The following is a 19632-nucleotide window of genomic DNA, read 5'->3' on the forward strand; positions in this document are numbered from 1 at the left end:
CCGAGCAGACTACAGGACCTGCAGCTAGACCGAGCAGACTACAGGACTTACGCAGGTATGGGGCCTCCTGAAAAGAAGACCTGGGGTGGCAACCCTCTGGCAAAGGTCTGCCTGTGTCCTGAAGTGACACTTGGCATCCAACACTTCACAGTACCTATAGCAGGCTGAGCACTGCTCTAAGCACATTGGCTCTGCACACAGACCATAGAGTTTGGTCCTCTACCCAGTCCTGAGGGGGAGGCAGAGATGTACTGATGGGGACATGGTGCTAGGCCCAACCCTCAGATGTGTTAGTGAAAAGAAAGAAACTAGCCTAGAAACTTCTACACCAGGGCCTCAATGCAGTTGAAGTCATAGGAAGAAAAAAAAAAAAGGAGAAAGAAAAAAATTGTCAGGGCTTGATTCCACATTAGAAGTGAAGGAGAAAAGAAAAACACCACACTGAGATTTCAGCATTTCATACCTGGGAGGAAGTGGGGAGCCATTAGAAGTAGAGGAAGGTACAAAGATGTAAGAACAAGGGTCTCAGCTATAAAGGTCATAAGAAATGATCTCACTGTCAAGTTCCTTGACTGTCCTTGGTCCTTCTGAAAACATTTTGTCAAACATTAAATAAACTTAAGAGGGAGAAAGATAACCAGGTACAAAGCTGGAGGGTGGGGTGCCAGATGGGGTGGTATGTGTCTCATAATCTTGAATTACATGAATGGCACACGAATAGCAGAGACAGGCAGACCTGAGTCTGAGGCCAATGTGGTCTACATAGTGAGTTCTGGGCCAGCCTGGGCTACCCATTGAAATCCAGTCAAAAGCAAACAAAAAAGGGAAGGGGAGCCCAGTGCAGACAGGTGGGGGTGGCAAAGCTCTGTTGGCACCAGCTCACCCTGCCCCACTCTGCCCCACTCTACCCCACCCTCTCCTACCCCAGCACTTTCTCTGCCCTGGTCACAGTGCATGCTGTAGGTGCCAGAAGCATTACAATACAACTGAGTTCCTCAGAGAGAAGCACTTCTTCCAGGGAAGTGGGTCCTGAGGTGACAGAAAGATGGGTGAGAGGAACAGCCACATTTTCTTTATCTATCTAAAAAGGGAATGGACCATCATTGTTGATATGAACTTGACATGAGACAAAGGAAGCGCATAGCTCAGGCAGAGATCAGGCCTCCCAACCTCTCTCTTCAGCCCTCCCAGGAAGCTACGCAACCTTCTAGAATGAGCCTACAAGAAAGTCACTGTCTATCTGTGATGCTCTGGCTGTTTACTAGTAATTTTTGAGTGAGTTCATGCTGAGCCCTTGGAAGTTAAAGGTGGCCTTTGCTTTTCTGTGAGTGGACTATTCCCGGGCTACATGAAATGGGAGGGCAATCTGAGCATTTGCCTGTGTTTCATGTGACTAGCTGCTTCAAGCGACTTCCCCACGATGGTCTGTAACTTGAACTGTGAGCTAAAATAAACCCTTTCTCCTCTGAGCCACTTTTGTGATGGTATTTTATCACAGCGAAAGAGAAAAAACCAAGACACCACCTAAGAGTCACCTAGCATCATCCCCCGGGTCAGGCAAAGGGGAAGATGGGTTCAGGTGCCAGCAAGCAAGCTAAACAGCTTCCATCCCACATGCCCTGATGTTTTCATAGGCCTCCATCCTCTCTACCATCCCCTCTCCCACGGTGTAGCTAAATTCCATTCACCTAGTCAACTCCTATTCCCCTGCACGCCTTAACCCAGACCAGACGTATCTGTGCAGCAACCTAGAGAACTACTCAGCACTTTGAGAGCATTAATCTCAACAAAGAAATATATGTGCTAGGCTAATGTCTGTCTTCTCCAGAAAGCCAACTTCATGGTAATAGGAATGGGCACAAGACTCGTATATTTAAATTGCTTAGTTCCCAGAGAGTGAAGCTCTATGAAAGGATCAGAAGGATCAAGAGGTGTGGCTTTGTTGGAGGAAGTGTTACTTGGGGTGGTGGCAGGGTGGGGGGGGTGAAAGCTACAGCTTTGAGGTTTCAAAAGACCATGCCAAGCCCAGAGTCTCTCTCTTGCGGCCTGTGGCTCAGAATGTAGCTCTCAGTTACTGCTCTAGCACTTGCCTGCCACCATGCTCCCCACCACAATGACAATGGACTAAACCTCTAAAACTGTAAGCAAGCACCCCCAGTTAAATGCTTTCTCTTATAATAGTTGCCTGGTCATGGTGATTCTTCACAGCAATAAAACAGCCAGTGAATCGTAACAGTGACTAAGGCAGTGGTGATATGGCAATGTGAGCCACTGTCAGGATTGTCCTCCCAACCTGAGTAACATAACCTGATGGAGGACGTCCGCAGTTATACCCGCGGCTGTTAGCAACTCATCAAAACTTCTCCACCAGCCCCACCCCTCAAGCACAGCCAAAGCCACTTAGATCATGAAGAACAAGGGAGGTTCCATCATAAGACTTTGGATGTTTGTTTCCTTCCTTCCTTCCTTCCTTCCTTCCTTCCTTCCTTCCTTCCTTCCTTCCTTCTTTCCTTCCCTCCTTTCTTTTTCTCTCCTCCTCCTCCTTTTAGATTCTACATAGTCAGTGGCACACAAGAAGGCAATGATGTACATCAACCAAAGCTGAGAAAACAGAGAGACTGAAAGAGGCTGCCGGGGAGAAGACGTAAATCAAGGAGAACTAGAGCAAAGAGGGGAGGAGAAAGGGGAAGGAGTGGAGGAGGGTAAAAAAGAGAAAAAGGGAGAAGGGGAGGGGGGAAGGAGAGGGAGGAGAGGAGCGGGGAGGAAGCATTGGTCTATGACTCATGAGACCTAATTCCTCATCCTGGGCTGCCTGGTCTCAAAAAGGCCTGATCTAAAGCCCAACTTTTCAAGTCATAAAGTGAGAGGGCTCAAACAGACAACTTCTCAGACATGTGCAGGTATAAAACTTCAATAGGGGCTAAAAACCTTCAAGGTTAAATGAGTAGCATGCTATCTAACTTTACTGACACCTTGAGATTCTTCTGGCTGATCAGTGTTGTAAAATGATACATTCTCTCTAACTTCAAAGGCCATCTTTATGGTTAATAATCCAAATAAAAATCGAGAGTTAATGATAAACCCTAATTGTAGTAAAATTTCCCATATTTCCAAAGTCACATTATGAGCCATATCACATAAGAAAGGTTAATACAGGAAGGCAACTTTCATTTGTGGTTTTCTCAACTATAAAGGAAAGGGAACCCTACAAAGAGCACCTGGGGAGAATTCAGTGGTCCTGAGTAGATTCTTGGTCTGGGGATCCAGATGTTGGCAGAGTGCTTGCCTAGCATGCATGGAGCCCTGAGTTTGATCCCTTCAACACATAAAAACAGGGCGTGCCTGTAATCCCAATATATGATTCCAGCACAAGGGAACTGAAGACAAATGGGCAGTCTTCAGAGCCATTCCAGGCTACACAGCAGTTTTAGCCAGCCTGGGATACCTGTGGTGCTGACTCTGGGGCTCTGTTTTGGTGATCTGTGTGACTCCCGCTTTATAGACAAACAAGTCACACGGGTTAAATGACCTACTCAAAATCACACAGCTAACAAGTGGGACAGCATCAGTCATACCAAAGTAAACATTCTGAAGGCACTCACCCCTTGCCATACAGATTGCCACACTCAATCCACAGAAACACCCAATTTGAGGCTGACCCTCAAATTTGAGATGAGAAAATAAAAACCCAAGGAGAGGTTTGATGCTAGACTCCGAGCCAGCACCTGTCTTAGCATCAAGAGGGTGGAACTCAGTCACCTGGCAGCAAAGGCAGCTTTCTTAGTCACTGTCCTACAGAGAACACACAGGCCCGTCTGGCCCCAGCTTCGCTGTTCATTTAGGTACATGGCCTCTTCTCAGGTTATTTAGGGTCCCAAAGACAGATACCTGTGCTAGAGGCACAGAGAGAGCCAGGCTACAGAGTCAGCTTCATTCTTAGTCCGCAAGCCAGAGATCAGAGGCCCACAACACACAGCTCTACAGGAAGCTAATTCGTTTTTCACCACTGCCTTCAGTTGTAGTCATGGTGGACCAGACTGAGCTGCAGGCCCAACTTCCACATGCACAGTCCCAAACAAAAACAAGAAAGAGCAAACATTCAAACCAGTGGAAGGCAACTGAGCAGCCTCCAGTCCCAACTCACTTAGTAGCTGTCCTTCTGATCTGGTTTGAATGTGCAGCGTCCCCAAGACTCGTGTATTTGAACACTTAGTCTCTGGGTGTCTTGAGAGGCTGTGGAAGATTGGACTGAGCTGAAGGAAACAGGTCACTGTGCTGTGGGCCTTGAGGGTATAACACTGCCCAAGTCTTGGCCAGATCTCTCTGCTTCCTGGTCCACAGAGATGTAACCGCGTTGAAAGCTTCCCACAGTACAGACCCAACCACTTCAGCCACCATGCTGTTCTCCACTGTGATGGGCTGTGGCCCCTGAATGCAGACACAGAGTAAAGTTACTCTATCCCAAGTGCTGCTCTGAACACAGACAAAATCTCCTCCCTCGTGGAGCTCCCATTCCAATGGAAGAGAGACAGTTAAACCCACAAAACATACATATGGGGGATTATTTTATGAACCTCTCAGAAAAAAAGTAAAAACAGAGAGCAGACAGCATGAGGAGGCCCAGGACCAGCCCCGACTTCTGGCCACACACTTGAGCTTCACTACAGCAAACCACATTTCCTGCCTTCCCTCTCTCCCCCGCCCCTCTACCTCCTCACTTCTTTAAAAACTGCTTGTCTAACTGACATAAAAACTGTGAATATTTGTAGGGTATCACATGATGTTTGATATATGTTCAAATGCCACCTTTCTTTAAGGAGAACTTCAAAGCCAACCCACACAGAAGCACTGGCTACCCCTCAGGCCCAAGATAAAAGGCAGCAATAAACACTAACACACAGTATATGTGTTAGAGACATTGTGATGATTATTCTCTGAAGCCAAACAGCCATGAGCCCTGTTCTAAAGAACTCTGGTCTCAGGCTTTTTGATGTCTTTTCTGGGTCCTGGGGCTTCCTGACCCCTTGGGGGTCAAGGATAGGGTGTCCCAATAGCACATGAGCCTGGTGGTCACACATGGAAGCCACTTAGCACCCTAAGAAATGGCCCTGATTGAGGCCAGTGCCTCTGCGGACGTTTCCCAACTCATTCCATATTCAAACACCACAGCTTCTTCCAACACTTTTAGATTCTTATTAATAACACTTTAAAATGTAGATTGCTGCCTAATCTTAGCTGTGTAATTAAAAAAAAAATAATCTTGCTTCTCTCCCTCCCAACATGAAAGGAAACTATACCCTCAGGGCTTCTGCAGCTAAGAATCACACCCCGAGCAAAGCTAGCAGGAGGCTGGAGCTGGGGGAGGGGCATGCAGTGTGATACAGCAAGAAAAGAGGCTCAGCGCTGGACTTTAGAGAAGAAAAAGCTGAGGCCAAGGAAGGGGAGGATTCTCCAAGGACACGGGCCTCTCTGGCAGAGCCAGAGCCAGGACTCTAGTCTGCTACTTCCCAGTGGACTCCCCACTAACTAGGAAGACAGACTGGAAGAAGGCTTTGGGAAAGAGGAATGGAGTCCATGTTATTGATTCCACACTGAGAACAGAGCCCTGCTCATCCAGATAAAAAGTAATGGGTTTCTGAGCCTCAAGGGCTCATGGGTACAAAGCCCAAAGTTCTTTACCCTTAGGCCAGCCTCACAAATCATCAACCAAAAAGGGACCTCAAAGCACTTCCTACCCAGTCATCCCAGAAAGGAAAGACACTAACTACTGTTCCCAAGGTCAAACTGGGCAAATCTAAGAGAAGAAGGACCGGAACTCCCTGAGTCCCAGCCTGCACCGTCCATACCATACACAGCTTCAGAGAACCACAGCTCCGTCTCTCCAAGATCCCACCACCTCCCTCGGCCCACTCCCCAGGAGATTACTGGGCTTCTTGGCAGGGAAGAGCAGGAAGATAAGATCCACACTTCCCCCTCACTGTCCATCTCCTAGAAGTGGCTACTTGGGAGCTTTGGAAACTGCACAATGGAAAGACGCACACCCTCCCCTTAACCCTTTCCAAGATCTCCTCGCCATCCCTAGGCATGCTCCCAGCCCTGGGCATCACCTTCAGGTTTTGTTCATTAGAAATACTTTATCAGCAGTTTCCATCTCTGAAGTTTAAAAAAAAAAGTGAGAGAGAAGGAAAGAAAAAAGGCCAAGAACTGTGCCCAGCTGCCAGGGAGGCCATTGTCTCCACTAATGACAGGGACACACGGTACCACAGCTGAAGGGTGGAACTGGGAGACTGCAGCCTAGGAGCAGCCCCCAGGCATGCCTGGGCATGCAGAAAGGAGCTGGTGGTCTGCCAGCAAAAGTTTCAGCAGCTGGCTGGGGACACACGTCTCTCCATACAGATCAGCCTGAGGCCTCATAGACCAGGACAAGGAATAAAACAGGCTAGAGCATACCCAGTGTATGAGGAAGCCAGCATCTCACTTCAGAGAACTCAAGAAACTCCCCCTAGATACAGTACCTATACCCTCAGCTTGTCCAAAGCAGCTGGCTTTCTGTAAATCAGAGACCTAATTAGGATCTTCTTATGGAGAAGAAAATGGTTTTGTCCAATCTTTGAGTGGGTAAAACTCACCAAGGCAAGAGGAGAGGGGCAAGAGCTCACCTTGGGATGCCAATTTATGAGTAACCAGTGAGACCCGTGTGGACGTGACTTCTTATGGTGCTTCTTTACTCTAACTCCTACCCTGAGAAACTGTCCTGGGTTCCCTAAGACAGATGAGTGTAAAAGATGTAGTACCCTCCTAACAGAGCAGCCTCACTGACAGTGTAACATTCTCCCATTTCCATACTTGAGGACCCAGAAAGGGGCAGAGTCAGAGGCTGCACTGTCAGTGGCTTGGGGACTTGTCATGGCAGGGGCAGCAGTGAGCATCACCAGAGGGGGCCACTGAGAACTAACTGTGTTTAAGGATCTCTAGTAACTGGAGTCCCAGACATTTCAAAGACAGGGCTTTGGAGAGGCCGGGATCGAGGCCCACTGTGGAGGCTGTGGGTAGTGTGGCAATCACAGGATTGTCTGGGGGTTCATGGTGGAGCAGCATGGCTTCATTCAACCAGCTAATTCTACGGCTGCTCTGCTCTCTGCTCCTGTTTGTTCCTCAGGCCCAGAATGAACCCCCTTTACCAGCATATCCCACCTGCCAAGAACCTCCAAACCACTGGTACAGCTTGTGTAAAATCTGGGCACCGGTTAAGACTGCTTCACCTAGCGGTCACCTTTGGTCCCAGCAGAAGCCATTAGCAGCAGAGCTGTGGCGGCCCCTTCAGAGCAGATTTCTCCATGCCTGTGGACTGGGACTGAGAGAGGCACCTGCTGTTCGAGAGATTTCCTGTCATAGGCTCAGCTCCAACCAAATCAGCAAGGCCCTGTTACTATGGGCCGTCTGCCAGGACCCGGAAACAGCATTGTTACATAAGGGGCTGGGATAATGAAGTTTATTAAACTAGGTTCTTTCTCCAGAAAGGAGGCAAAGCGTTCGAAGCCTCTCTGTAAACCAGAAATGTGGGGAGTAGAGAGGTGCTGGACTAGGGCCAGCTGGGGTCTGATCCTGCTTCTGCTGTCCCTTAGCTGTGAGAACATGGGAACAAGCCATCCTTTCCCTATGCCTCTGGTTCTTTTTTTTTTTTCAACTTAAAAAAAAAAAAAAAAAAGATGAGATAGCATCAAAACTCTGTATTTTCACCAAATGGCAAACAAACAAACAGAACAGAACTTACCCCTTGGCAGTGGTAACTAGAAAGGGAGGGTGTGCAGAGAAGAAGCAAAGGGTCAGAGCCTTCTGTCAAGCAGGCAGAGATGCCCAAGTGAAACTCAAGGAAAGAATATGGCTGGGGATTAGAGGTCTAAACGCTCCTGCCCGTACACATGGCACTGGCAACTATGCTGACTCTCACACACCCAGAATCATGTCTGACCCTCACAGGTGTAAAGACGATAGTGGCCTCCATGGTTGACACTGAGCAAACTGAGGCCTCCTAACTAGGTCAGGGGCTGATTTCTCTGACCCTCTCTGCCTTCTGCTCCTCACAGGTCAGATGAAAACAGACCTTACCTGATAATACTTCCATATGAATTAAAGGGGTGATGTATGTCAATCCTGGCAAAATGACTTCCCTTGATAAAGGAGGACCCTGTCTTTCCTCACACACCCCCACCTCTTCAGAGAGCTACTGAGAAAAGCCCTATCATTTAAGTCCCTAAGATGCTTCAAAGGGCCCAGCAAGATGGTTCAGTGGGTAAAAGTGTCTGCTGCCAAGCCTGATGACCTGAGTTCAATCCCAGAGAGTCATATTGTAGAAGAAAAGAACTGACTCTTGAACATTTGTCTTTTGATTTCTGCATGTGTCACATATGTGCTATGGCACGCACATGCTCACACATATACACCCCCACCTCCTACAGACACACACATCCACATAATAATAAAATGTTTAAAGTGAAAGGAAAGGTGGTGGCTTGCTAAATGACCAGAAGGCAGACCAGGGAGCCAGACGACTCCAGTCTTAGCCTGTGCCATGGATACTAAGAGTTACCCAACCCTTGGAGGAAAGGATTCCCCTTAGAGTCCAGTGTACCTCACTCTGAGCCAATAGCTGAAACCTAAAGCAGAAATCAAGTACAAGGCCTGGGCAGAAAAGCCTGTAAGAGCCAGAGAGTCAGGACCCTTCCTTGTGCAATTCCTGGTTATCTCACACCCAGTCCCTCATGGAAACCCCCAGCATCTCTTTCACAGCACATGAGGACCCATTACACCACACCTGCATGTATCCAGCGACCTCCCACCTTGCCTAGCCTACATCAACCAGTGGACACCATGGTGTACTTTCACTGTAGAAAACTGGCTCTCAGTCTTCCTCCTGCCTGGAATACCCTGCCCAACCTCAGCCAATGCAAATGTGCCTGCCCTACGGGGCAGAGAAGTTATGATCATAGCTCTCATTTTACAGGCAGAAAAAAATGTAGGCCCAGAGAGGCTAAATGACTTGCCTTGGGTGCCAGCAAGTACAAACAGGAACTCGGAGCTCACCCTTCAGAGCTTCCTAAGGTAAAATCATTCTCAGATTGAAAAAGAGCAGATTCCTCCAAGATTCCTCAAAATGGGCCACTGTCCTCTTGGCATGCACTGAGAACACTTTAGGGAACTGGCTGTCACTGATCAGAGAGCTCCAGAGGGACAGGCAAGGTCTCCGAGAAAGGGCAAGGCATGGTGTCAAGTGTCAAGAACCTAAAAATGACGACAAAATTACAGCCTGGCCACTTAATGCTCACTTTGAGAGCTCCTGGAACAAATCAATCCTCACCAGGAAAGAGGAGACTTCCTTGAATGGCTCCCAGGCCTCTGCCAGTGACCTCTGAGCCCTTCCCAGGGCCATCGAGGAGTCTGAGTGTGGCCAATGGCCTTGCCACAACAATCCTCTTTCCATCAACCTCTAACTTCCTCCCAGCCCTAAGATCTAGGAAACGGTGAAAGGCTGGATGTCAACATCCTCCTAAAATAGGCTAAAATCCTGCCCCTGATGCGACGGTGCTAGGAAGTGGGACTGTGGAAGGTGACTAGGTCATGAGGGTGGGGTCTTCGTGAACACAATTGGCGTTCTCACCCTCTGCCGTCTCAGGGGCAATGGCTGCCTATGAACTAGGAAAGCAGACTCAGAGAGGAAGTGCCAGCACTTTGATAACACTCCTAGACTCTGGACTTTGGGAAATAAGGTTCTATTATTTCTAAGCCATCCAGTCCACCTGAACTAAGGCAGCCACGTACTACACACCCAGTGAGGTCACAGAGAGGGGGACTAATGTGGTGGGAAGTGAAACCAAACTGCGGAGCTCACAGGTCCACGCTGCTTCTTAAGTATCTGTGCTATTTTGAAAAGCCACTCAACCCTGCTAAGCCCTGGACTGCATCTGGAGTGCAAGGGTAAGGAATCCTAGCTTGGGAGACTGTGGAGTCTGTGCGTGGCACACTGGAACTGGGCAGAGTACTGGTGTATGATGGGTGATTGGAAAACACTGGTCTCCTCCTCCAACCTCACCCTCTTGGGTGTTACTCTCTGAAGCCTGTCTCCAGCAAGATTTTGGAACTAGCTATTTCTTGAGTATTGGGGACTGAAGGATAGCCCCAAACTTCACCTACAACTCGGCCTACTTGGGAAGCCTTGACCTGAAGGAGAACTAATGAGGGGAGAGGTACTGGACAAAACAGAGTATCTTGCCTATACTGTGTGTAGGTGAGTGGGAATCAAGACAGCTAAAGAAATCTGCATCTGTACTGTTCCCACCCTGTTTCTGGCTCAAATATCAATCTCTGGCTCTCCCATAGGGCAGCTAGCCAAAGAGCCAACTTCAGCTCTTCTCATGAGCAAAGACCAGCGAGGATTTGAGGTCCCTTTGGCTCTGACCTTGCTAGTTCTTACCCTGAATGCTGTTCCCCACCTACCTTGTCCCCAAGGCTGTCTGCCTGCCCACTGCTGCCATCTGGTGGCGGACAGACCCTGCTGCCCTCGGCTTTAGGCAAGCACTGGGCATACCCCTTAGGTAAATGTACCTACTCTAAAGGTGGCTCTTGCTTCACCGTCGGACACGCCCTGCACTGTTCCAGGCCACAGATCAATGGGTATCCATTACCAAACACCAAAAAAAAAAAAAAAAAAAAAAAGCCAGGTTTTTGCCTCTAGCAGAGATGACGCAGCTGCAGCCGGAAGACTGAGCTCTCTGAGAGGAAGTGGCCTGCTCAAGGTTGCCCAGCTGCCTGGCTCCCAGGACAGTACACACTTTCACTTACCACAATGTTTAGGGTGAGTGGGCACTTACAGATCAAAACTAAAGCTAGCCCAGGGCTGAGGAAACAAAGCCTCCAGAAGGTGGGAACCAACGGTCAGGACTTCTTACAAACCCAGAAAAATAGTAAGAACCGAAGCAGTTCGGGCACCACCCGGAGAGACTCACTGGAAAGTGCTGCCATCCTTGGACCTTGGAGGGCAGGTAGCAAGAACATCTGCAGGGTCTTCCTGAGACATCCCCAGGGCCCCAAGCATAAGCTAGGTCTTAATCTAGGCAGACGTCAGATGGGAGAAGACGGGGGCAGCCATGCATGTGTGTATACTTCTTGCACTCCACCACACACTACAGGCAGGAGCTGCTCTGCTCAAGAGCCATCTGCTCTTCTCTGACCCCAGGCCTCTCCAAACTCAGCCAGAGGAACTCTACAGTGACATGCTGCTGGATCCCTCCGGTTCACAGTATATGCCTGCTCTTTACAGGGCCCACTTGTCACACCCTTGGCTCTATCTGCAGCCACCTTCTGTGCTGTGTAATGCAGGGCACAAAAAGCAATGTGTGGCTTTCCACAGATCACTCGACTATCCTTCCCTCTGTCATCTCACATCTACAATGTATTTACGTTTTGTAGAGTGCTTTCCAAAGTCCTTTTTCCTTTAAAATGCTAGACTCTGAATCCTACACACAAACCAAGGCGCCTCAAGGGAATGTCATCAAACAATGCTTCCCTCTAGTGGCCAGATGAAGTCTCTACACCCTCCCAGCTTGGCTAGCTAGCCATGCTCCCACTAGATCCCACCCTGCACTGGCCTTCAGCCAAAAGTACCCAACTCCAAGGGAGACAGAGTCCAGGAACCGGCTCAGACCCTCAGCTGCCCCCATAAGAGTGAAGAAACCCTCTGTCCTTGGGAACAAACCCACTTTGGAGCGTTAAGACCTTTCGTGACTTTCAACTCCCCTCTGCAGATGAGGAAACAAAAGCTTACGGATGCCCAAAGGAGCCCAAGCTGATCAAGCTGACTCATGACTGAGCCAAAAATAGAGGCCACTTTTCCCGCCTCCTGCTACAGCCTCTTGACTCTTTTCCATGTGACCTCTCAACTGAGGTCCAGGGAAGAGACTTGTCAAGGACATTCACACTGCACTGAAAGGGGATCATCCCCTGGCCCGAGGAGGAGCCACTGTCACTTTCAATTTGAAATAGTGTTATGAAGGCTACCATCAGATCATAAGACCTGTCCATCCATGTGTGCACTCCCCCTACCCCTCAGCACACATAATAAATAAAGTTTAATTAAAAAATAATAATAATCGTGTCTAGTCTACAACTTCCTACTGGCCACATGAATGAAGGGGGAGCCAGAGAGTTTAAGAGTCTTGCTAGCATAGAAAATAAGATGCACTTTAATAGAACCCATCAGAGGTAATATTCTGGTATATTTCTCTCTCGTCTTTTTATAACATTAGCTGAGAATTAGAAAGTACAACGTGAGGCTACTCCTCTGCCATTAAGTCTCCTGAGCACTCCTCTAAATGTCAGTGTGACATTCCAGCACATGACTGTGCCAGAGTTCTTTTAACCCATCTCTCTTCATTTCATCGGTTTTGTCATTAGAAATCAGGCTGCTGTGCACAGCATGACATCATTGTCTGAACACATGTATCTATGTTGATTACTTTCTAAGCCAGTTTTATTTTTCACAAAATGGAACTTTGGAACTGGGATGGCCATAAGAATAATTACAGGGCCAGCAAGATAGCTCAACATAAAGGGCGCCTCCAACCAAGTCTGACACCCTGAGGTCAATCCCCAGGTTCCACGTGGTAACAGGAGAAAATTGAGTTATCCTCTGGCCTTTACACTAGTGCTAGGGCATACGCACTCCCTGCTGTTCCTCAACATACACAATAAAGTATAATAATTTTTTTCAAAAAGACCATAATGTCTGAGGCCTCCTCCTGGCCACAAGGTAAAAGAGGAGCCAGAGGCCTGGGAGTCTTACCAGAGGAAAGGAAAAATCAAGAGAACCAGCTTGTACACACTCCACCTATTGAAGTGTGACCTTCCCAAAGCCAACCACAAGCGCTTTCCCTTCCCTCAGGACTCACGCCACACCGTCTCTCAGAAACCCCAAAGCCCCTGGCGTCCTGGCCACTCCTCTGGCCTCCCACCACACTCTTTATTCATCTACTAAATATTTAATTTGTTCATCTAACCACAAGCTTTCTGAAGGTAGCTCTGGACTTGAGAGTCCCCTGCATTCCACAGCCCAATGCAATGTCCACATGGCCCACATCCCACAGACAAATGCTAAAGGGTCCAAGGTAACTACACGTCCTTCCTGGACACTTGGGATGATGGAGTACCCATTGTCCAAAGCTAGAGAAAGGTACTGCTATGAAGAATAAATGCAGCTCAGTTATGAAGTCAGAGCATTCTGCGATACACAGGGACAAAAAAAGTGAGCTCAAGCTAAGCTCTGTCCACCTCCATGGACCAGGATGATACAACTAACCATCGGGAACTCACCTGTGAAATTAGGGTAAGAACACTCCACTTGCCAACTTCCTGCAGGAAAATATCTATGACCACACTTTATAGTGACATACAGTGACAGCAGCCCATGGGATTGCTGTTGTAATATCAGAAAGGAACAATGCTGCCCCTGTGATCCTGACTTGGCCTCCTGCACCTTGTCCTCAGGTTCTGCTCCATACACATCCACTTGGGAGTTGGGCTGTGCTCTTCAGTGAGCAACAGGGATTTCTGAAAATGCAGGTTCCTGTACAGAAGGAACCAGCAAGCCTGGCCAGGCTCCTGGGCTTACATAAGCCATACCTCCCTGTCTATGATAAGAAAATGACAGGGCCAGAGGAGCACTTGTCTGAGAGTCGTGAGACTTCAGTTCTGGTCCTACTCCTTCACCTATTCCCTGAACTCGCATTGTTGGTTTCTCAGCCTCTAAACTGAAGTAAGCCCAAATACTCCCTGAGTTCCTACCCCTGTAGGCAGGCTAGGGATTCCAGGATAAGTGCTAATGGTTTTGGTAATAAGTACATGACCCACCTCAAACATGTCCTCTGGGTTCTGTCTGACTATCAACTGTGGCGCTTGCAAAGTTCTAAAGGCTCAAGCAAGCATCAAAAATTCCAAACCACCTGCTTTAAAAAGACCTGCAAGGTTAGAACCTAAGGTCCACTGAGATTTCACGATGTATGGCCCCAAAGAAGGAGTAACGTATACTGCCAACCTATTCTGGATGGGATCTTGGCCCCAAAACAGAAAATCACCATTGGGTATAAACTCCACTCAGTGTGAACCAATGTGGGCTTGGGCTTCACTGATGCTCAAACAGCAAATGCAGTCAAGGATTTCTTGGTCTGTGATTTTTGAAGAAAAGGGAGTGTCTAAAAGGTCCTGTCAACATATGGTCCCTGTCTTTAGGATGTAAGGAAAATATCTCAATTAAAAGAATATTACTAAGGAGAGGGGAGTAGAGAGATGGCTCAGCAGTTAAGAACACTTGCTGCTCTCACAGAGGACGCAGATTTGGTTCCCAGCATCTACACAGTGGCTCACAACCATCTATATCTCTAGTCCCAGGGTATCCATCCTCCTTTATGAATTCTGAGGACACCAGGCACACACATGTCCATACACATATATGAGTGTGGGCAAAACATCCATACATATAAAAATAAGTCTGAAAGAAAAATCATAAAGAATACTATTACTATGACTGGGGAGGACAGTGAGGAGAGACAAGGTTTCCTTGGCAGCAAAACTGACCTGGGATTCCAGGGCTGTTACCAAGTCTTGTTTCCATGGTTACTACTAGTTATCTCACCTTCTAAGTGAGGAAGACATTCTTCCATCTCTGACTCTCTGTAACATCCAATATTCCAGGTCTTTCTTGGGTGACACAGAAAAGTAAAGAAATGTCAGAGAACTCTCTGCATTTGGCTTCATCATATCCATATTCCTTTGAGACCTCGAAACTACTTTGGGGTGCTGCATGGTTCAGGGAAAGCTTCCATCCTCCGGAAAGCAAAGGATTCTAGACATCATGACCAATCACACAGTAACATTTGGAACCTTGGAAGAGCATTCCCTTGAAATTCTAATAAATTGCCAGCAGCTGGCACTTGGCATTTGTAAGCCTTGATATCTCCACACACCTCAAGACAACCTGGAATCCACCTGTTTCCTACCCAGAGGTAGTCAGAGACCTCTGCTCACAGAGAAGAAACACAGCATGCTAGTCCAGGGAGCTCTGAAGTTTCCAAAGAGGCAGAGAAAGCTGACGGGATGAAATGGGTGGGGATATGGGCCCAGTCCGGTGTTTTACCACATCATTTCATTGAATGTCCATGCCAGATTGGCAATTTCCCCTGCCCATTCTTCTAGTATGGGAATGTCTGGAGCAGCTAGGCTTGTTCATTTGTACATGTATCAACTAACCCCCTCCAAAATGACAAGTTCTTTGTTAGGAATTGAAGAGACAGAGGCAAGCCAAAATAAACACACCACTTGCTCTCACAGAATTTACTAGTCTCCTGGGAGAAAGAATTAGTCAAAGAATGAAGAGCTCAGTCTAACCTGCCTGAGGCTGTTGGTTCAATCCCCAGCACTCCATAAGCTGGGAACAGTGGTGTACAACTGTAGTCTCATCACTTATGAGACAGCAAGAGGGTCACAAGTTCAAGGTGTCAGGTGACCCTGACACACACATAAACAAATAAGACAAGGGGAGGGCCACAGTGCCACAAGGACAAAAGTACCAAGGTAATCATGGCGGTGAACCAGTGGAATAGGAGGGGAGAAGCAGGAAGCAGGTGCCCACAGCCACACTATCAGTGAGCTGGGAGAGCCGAGCGTAAACCTAGGTCCATCGGACTTCAAGGCTATGCTTATCTCCTGCCATTTACTCAGTCACTAAGCAGCTATCCACTGAACATCTATTGTGTGGCAGCCTGGGGACACCAGGCACACACATGACATGACATTCATCTTCTGAAAGAAAGAGTATGACAGTAAGGAGTGATAAGGGTGCCAGGGTAGAGCCTCGAGCAAAATGAAACACACCTCCCATGGAATTTACAGCCTAGACATTAAACAAGTAGAACAAACACTGCAGACTGGGGAGAGAACCGCAGTGGATCAAGTTAAAATAACAGGTAAAAATACCTAGGAGGCCATGGAAGGCTTCCAGAGTTTGGGTAAGCCAATATCGCCTGTATTCTGCTACACATGGCAAAAGGCCTCAAGGCACATAGCTGCCGTCAGCTTGAGCAGCATAGGCCTGGCCGGCCTAGGAGCCCTTGGTGAGAATACAGTTGATTTCTATCTTGCCACAGTCCCTGTTAAAATAGCAGCTCTTCTAAAATCAAGACCAAACGCCAACTAGCTTACATATCCCAACCTCAGGTGGCCATCACTGGGTAGACATTCTGGGATCGTTCACGGATTTCATTTGTCCACATCACAAAACCACACTATGAGGCAGACAGGAACATTTAATATCCTACTTGAAGGATGAGTGGCTAGGGTGTATAAAATAGCTTAGACATGTCACCAAACAAGGACAACAGCAAACTCTGTCATCCAGCTTTGTGAAACATTTCTAGTAAGGAAACTGACCATCTGTGAAACAGCCGCAGGTTACCAAGCCTGGATAAGGGAGTCCCATAAAGTTCCTGAGAATTGATGGGGAGCATTAAGCAGCTCAGGAAAGGTTTCTAGAATGCAGCTTCACCAGCCTGAGACACAGGTGCCCTTGCCAACTCTCCCAGATTAGAACAGGTTCTCCTGGCCCCTTTCCAAGTGCCTCTGACTAACACAGAAAAGTATTTTTCCACTGCAAACCTACAGGCAGGCAGCAGACTGAGGGCAGAGAGTGCATCCGCAGTCCTGTACAGACCATCTGGGAAGTTATTCTGCTGCCATCCAAACTGCCCTGGCTACACCTGCCCATGGGGATGCCAGTCCCAAGCAATGTGTCTCCACCTTGACAATGCAGGCACTTGGGACTGCATCCGTTTCTGGTACCAAGCTGGGGGCACCTTGCCATTTTGCAAGGTTAGAACATTCAGTGGCAGTGGCACCCTGACCTCCAGCCACTGGGTGTCAGTAGCAAACCCCAGCTGTCACAGCCTAGTGCCTCTAGTCAATGCAGGTGTCCGCTGCAGGACAAGTCACCTCTTGGGGAAGGTTTAATCTTGAGACCTTGGAGAAGAAAGGCAAAGTGTCCTGTCTTGCCCCACAACTCTGGAGACATATGGTCACTGTGCACAAACTCTTTCCGATCAGGATTACACAACCAAAGCCTCCATATGAGCAGCTGTATGCTGCTGCAGTCCTCCACTGGAGCTTCAGAAACAACCAGAGTCAAACAACCCCTTGTACTGATGAGCCACTTGTGACCCTGCAAGGAAAACTTGTTCCCATTACTGTGAGCAGCTGAGTCTGATTAAACAGAAACCCTGTGTGCTTCTTCTCAATGACACCAGGCCAGGGCAAGGGCTGCCATGGCTGCTGCAAGGAGCACAGAGTGGTGAATCAGGATCCTCCCATTCACCCCCAATTCAGTATAACACCAAGATATTCAAACACCCAGCTTTTAACCATTCTTGACCCGGGAGAAAAGGGAATAGAGCAAGGTACATATACAAGCAAGCTGAATTAGCAATTTTATTAAACAGCTGAACCATTACTAAAAAAAAAAAAAAAAAAAAAAATCATGCTCTCAAGTGGGGGTGGAAACCTGAAGCTGAGCTCCAAAGCAGCTGGAGTGACTCAGCGCTGTCAAGAATGCAGTCGACAACCTCCCACCCCAGGGCTGGGCCCCTGGATCAACACAAGGTCCACTTCCACTACAGCACTTCAAAGAAGAACAGCTTCTGTCTTTCCTAGTTAGCCACTTAACCAGGTACAGAGATTACCCACAGACTCTCCCCCTCTGTGGGAGCAGGAGTGTTTTGCTGACTGCACTAGTGAAGACTACCCAGAGCCGCCCACCTGTTCACACCTAATTACTCAGCCTGCTGCCACGGCTCACTGCCTCGCTACTTTTCACTCCGTACTTGGCTCTGTGCTTGCATGTCTCATTCTGGAATCGGACTGAGTTCTGATATGAACCTGCCTCTCGTAAGGGACTCCTTAAGGGCACATAAACAGACCTTGCCACTTATGGGTGGATGGATGACGGGTGAACAGATAGATAGATCAGTGGATGAACAGATGGACAGATGAAGTTTTCTATCCCTATGTCCATGCAATCTGAAGTTCTTTAAGGGAAGAAACTATTTCTCTCCTAACAGACAATCCACTTTCCTGAGAGCATCCTCCAACCAGGCAATATCGAGGTTACTATGTGTCAGCCTTAGCCAGGCTACCATTCATCACACTTTGGAAGGATCAATTAAAAGCATCACACACACAAATGCTCACAGATCTGTAAGTACAAATGCACACAGCATCAGCATATGTGACCTACTGAAGACAGCTGAAGCTAAGAGAAAAAAACTTGTGAGAGCCAGAAACTTCTGGAGAAGCAGTCAACAGGTGTTTGGGAGCCTAAAATGGAGCCAGCAAGGCCAGAGAACGCCTGAGGTTCAGAAGGCCTTGCTGAGACATCAAACTGCCTAAGAACCTGCAGATCAGCAGTGACTCTTGGGCTGCAGGAGTGAGAGAGGCCATGAAAACCAAACTCCAAGAAGAAAAGAATATGACAGCCAAGAAAGGCCTGACCTAAGGCAGACATGAAAGCCAATGGAAAGATAAAGATTCCCAGACCTCCCAGGCATGTGGGTCCCTGAGGAACATGAGGGCTCAATCAATGTATACAGTGCAGGAGAGTCAAACCCAAGTTTAAATCAGAAAGAATGTCATACCAGCTATGACTCACTTCAAAATATTTACCAGTGCCTTCTGATGTTGTTTTAACTCAGATCAGGAAGAAATAAAAATTAAGCCGTCTCTTCAGTCATGACTAAGCAAATGCTTGCCCATACCCTGGACCAATCTCTGGGTCATGTTGACAGTCACGGACGCCCCTCTCAAAACTTCAAGGACTCTTGAGCAGAATGAGTTCACCAATACAGCCTTGCATTTCCAAGTGCAAAGCTGTGCTCCATCAAGGAAAAGTCACACCTAGCTGATGGCAGAAGGGATGCCAGGTCCTCCACTTTCCAGTGCTTAAAGTCCCCCTGCCCCCTGAGTCCTCAACCCCAAGTACAAGAGAGTGGACAGCTACTCTCACCAATCCCGAATACTCTGTTACACCCTCACCTGTCTTAGCAACCAGGTGTGTCCAGCCACTCCAGACAGCAGTGACCTTTTCATCCTGAAAGTAATGTGCTTCTATTCTCTGGGGCAGAGGAAGGAACGCATCGAGGGAGGCCAGCTGTCCATGCTTGTTACGGCCCCAGACATACAGCTCTCCTGTATCTGAAAGAAAGGTGAATGGGAAGTAAGAAATATGACCCAGGAGGGTAGGAGACAACTCTGAAAAAGAAACAGCTAAAAGGGATTGTTTCCTACCTATACCATGGCATTTAGTGGGCCACGCACAATATGTAATGTAAAGCTTACAAAATTCTGTACATAAGCTAGTGTATGTAACACATGTTTTCATGTGTGTGTGTGTGTGTGTGTGTGTGTGTGTGTGTGTGTGTGTGCATGCACACGTGTCCATTCCTGGGGGTTGGGGAGCTGCATGTAGCCATGAACAGAGAACACTGGGTGTCCGGCTCTATTATGTATACCGTATTTCTTTGAGGCAGGGTCTGCGCTGAA

At 47.9% G+C, this 19632-nt stretch overlaps 1 protein-coding gene across 5 annotated transcripts in view; it reads right to left on the bottom strand.

The window, feature by feature from the left end:
* Sergef (secretion regulating guanine nucleotide exchange factor) overlaps positions 1 to 19632 on the bottom strand; it is a 198151-nt gene that overhangs the window by 154419 nt on the left and 24100 nt on the right. For all 5 annotated transcript variants that reach the window (XM_028788868.1, XM_028788869.1, XM_028788871.1 and 2 more), the window contains one exon: positions 19126 to 19284. In XM_028788868.1, coding sequence (XP_028644701.1) covers positions 19126 to 19284 — 159 coding nt within the window. The remainder of the gene's footprint in view (positions 1 to 19125; positions 19285 to 19632) is intronic.

The sequence above is a fragment of the Grammomys surdaster genome, unplaced genomic scaffold (genome assembly GCF_004785775.1).
Source record: "Grammomys surdaster isolate TR1022 unplaced genomic scaffold, NIH_TR_1.0 125769, whole genome shotgun sequence".
Classification (NCBI taxonomy): Eukaryota; Metazoa; Chordata; class Mammalia; order Rodentia; family Muridae; genus Grammomys; species Grammomys surdaster.